Source organism: Myotis brandtii, unplaced genomic scaffold (assembly GCF_000412655.1).
Source record: "Myotis brandtii unplaced genomic scaffold, ASM41265v1 scaffold138, whole genome shotgun sequence".
Taxonomy (NCBI): domain Eukaryota; kingdom Metazoa; phylum Chordata; class Mammalia; order Chiroptera; family Vespertilionidae; genus Myotis; species Myotis brandtii.
In genome coordinates this window covers 1,061,914-1,064,743 of record NW_005354915.1, presented here as the reverse complement: position 1 = coordinate 1,064,743, position 2,830 = coordinate 1,061,914, and the positions used below count along the sequence as shown (strand labels likewise).

The window sequence follows — 2,830 nt, the reverse complement described above, 5'->3', positions numbered from 1 at the left end:
ACCCCCATTCCCCACCCCCAGCCCCCACTGCCCAGAACTGTCACCAGCAAACCTGTGGCCCCAGGGCAGCTGCTGATGCCTCGCCATCTAGCAGGGGCAGCCGCCCTGCTCCCCGTGGTCCTGGCCTCCCTGGCACTGCAGTGGGCGCCCTATCTGAGGGTGGGTGGCGCTTGGGCGAGGGGACTTGGGGCGAGGGGAGCGGCGAGGGCAGCAGCACAGCCGGCAGTGGGCGGCTTCGAGGGACGATTCCACCGAGAACTTCGCGTCAGATACATCCTCCACCAGAGTCCAGGGTCAAAACGTTGGGTTATTGTTACTCTTTTGTTTATGGGAAGAAAATACAAAATTCTTGTTCTTAATATCATTTCTGAAACTTGGAGTCAGATGCCAGCTGTAGCCGAAATGCGCCTGCCCCAGCTAACAGGACAGTGTCAGGGGCCTGCTTTGGTGTGTGTGGGTGGGTGGGTGTATGTGTGTGTGTGTCTGTGTAACCAAGAGAAGTCCTTGTAGTGAAACTGCACCAGACCGTGCCTCCCACCTCTGGGTCTGCCTGTCCGTCCTCCGCTGACCAGGGCCTCGGCCCTTCCCTGCAGCCGAGTGGAGGCATCGCGGGTGGGACAGCACCTCTTTCCTCCCCGGGAGAGCTGCCGGCGTCTCCCCTCCTCGGCTGGGTTTGTACCACAACAAAGTATTGGCCTCCGTGTCTGTGGGTCCAGGGGCCACAGGCCGGGCACACTCTGCCAGCGGCTTTCCTCCTGGTTCAACCGGACTATCCAGATGGGAGACCCGGGAGGAGAAGTCAGGGGTGCTCAGGGGCCAAGTTTCCGTCTTAGACCGTTCGCTGCCACGACAAAATGCCGTAAACTGGCGGCTTAAAGAACAGAAACTTCTCACAGTCCTGGAGGCTGGGGAGGGGGCCGGGTCCCGAGGTCAAGGGACCAGCAGATTGGTGTCTGAGGTCCACTTCCGGTTCATAGACATCATCTTGCTGTGTCCTCACGTGCAGAAGGGGTGAGGGGTCTGTGGGGTCTCTATTAGCACACTGATCCCACTCCGCAGGGCTCCACCCCATGACCTCATCACCCCACGTGGGGGTTAGGATGTCAACACATGAATTCGGGGCACAGGCACCCCTCAGACTACAGTTCCCTAACCCGGTGCCTGTGCCTTTCAGAGCAGGAAGTGGGGGCAGGTGTGGAGCCCAGGCCGCTGTGCACTCGGTGTGAGCTCTGAGCACTTACATCAGGGCCTTGGGCCGGGACTTCCCCCGTTTCCTGTCCTGGGATAAGGGATCATCAGGGGCCCTCGCCGCTCAAGGGACGCCAGAGGGTCCGGGAGCTGGTGCAGAAGAGGTGACGACCTACCGCTGCGCCTCTGGGCAGCCTGAGCAGACTGGTCCTGTGTCCTCCGTGGTCAGTGGCCAGGAGGGGAGCCGAGACCTCGCCCTCGGAAGCGGCCCCTGGAAAGGGTGCAGCCCTGAGGACCCGATGAATCTGCGAGGTGTGGGCTTTCCTGTTGAGCCAGCGTGGAAACGGCACCGCGGACAGCCAGCAGGCAGAGCGGCAAATGCCACCACCTCTCGCCCATTCTCCCGCCGTTCCTGTGGCTGAGCAGGTGGGGTGTTGCTGGGGAGGAACAGACCCCCAGGCATAGGGAACGGACACAACGGTCTGCGTGCATCACGGGAGAGATCCAGCAGCCATGGGTGCTGCAGTGCCGCGCAGCGTCTGCGGACACGTGTGCCCTGTGCCCGTGGTGGAGAACTCGGAACCAAGTGACACAGTGGGTGTGCAGTCCCCCCGACCCCGCTGCTCTGCGGAGCCTCGGAAACACGGCGGGAGCCGCCCAGGGCCCCGCCACGCGCTCACGGCCGCTAGGTGCCTGCGGAGCCGAGCTTGTTGGACATCGAGTCGCAGCGAGTGCGCAGGTGAGGCTGCAGGGCGGGCGGGCGGCTGTCTGCTCAGCTCCCCGAGCTCCTCATAATTTGGGGTCACATCTGACTGTGCAGCCAGGAGAAGGAAGGAGACAGAGCAGAGGCAGCGAAACTCAGGCCGCTGAACCGCCGAGAGCTCTACACAGGGAAGTGTCACCGATTCTAATTAACTTATTTGACAACCACTAACAACCCAGGCAACAAAGCCAGCAGGCCGACCACGGTCCCAGGAGGCCGCGCTGCCGAGCTCGGCCCAGGACTCAGACGTCCTTCCAGCAGGAGCCCCGGGTGCGAGGCCTCTGCCGCCTCCCTTACTCCAGACAGCTGCCTGGGAGGTCGTGGGTCTCCCGTGTGGAGCCAGGGGTGACACCTCCATCTGGGCAGGCCTGGGCCAGCGAGGGGCTGCTGTCTGCTGGGCTGGGGACCGGCCTTTTCTGCCTCTGATGTCCCCCCCCATTAGGTGGTTGAGGGGCTGCTCTGGGTGGGGTGGGGCTGGCAGGAGTCTGGCACCCAGGGGCGGGTCAGCGGGCGTCTGCAGCCCCGTTCTGACTGAGGCCGACGAAGGGCCCTGCCTTGGCCCAGGCAGACTGTGGGCCACACCCTTCCAGAGGCTGAGCCCGGGCTCCTGGAGGCCTGGAGGGGGCAGGCCGGCCTGTCAGCTGAAGCCCAAGACCTGGGCCTGGTCCCTACCAGCCAGGCAGCAGCACAGCCCGTGTGGGCTCCGGGTCACACCTGGGCTGCTCGCCCTGGGCCACCTCACCTCTTACAGGGTCCTGGGTGGCCCCCAGAGCGTGCAGGAGCCCTGAGCAGGCCCCTCTGGCGATGCAGCTCAGACACCCAGCAGGGGATGCACTTCCCACCAAGAAGAAGGCCAGTGCAGGTTAGAGCTTTATTTGG

At 63.7% G+C, this 2,830-nt stretch overlaps 1 protein-coding gene across 1 annotated transcript in view; it reads right to left on the bottom strand.

Annotated features, from left to right (window-relative positions):
* Positions 1 to 1,679: 1,679 nt before the first annotated feature.
* The window catches only part of TSPO (translocator protein (18kDa)), a 3,735-nt gene continuing 2,584 nt past the window's right edge, over positions 1,680 to 2,830 (bottom strand). The window contains exon 4 of the mRNA XM_005860669.2: positions 1,680 to 2,000. Within this exon, the coding sequence (XP_005860731.1) occupies positions 1,680 to 2,000 (321 nt within the window). The remainder of the gene's footprint in view (positions 2,001 to 2,830) is intronic.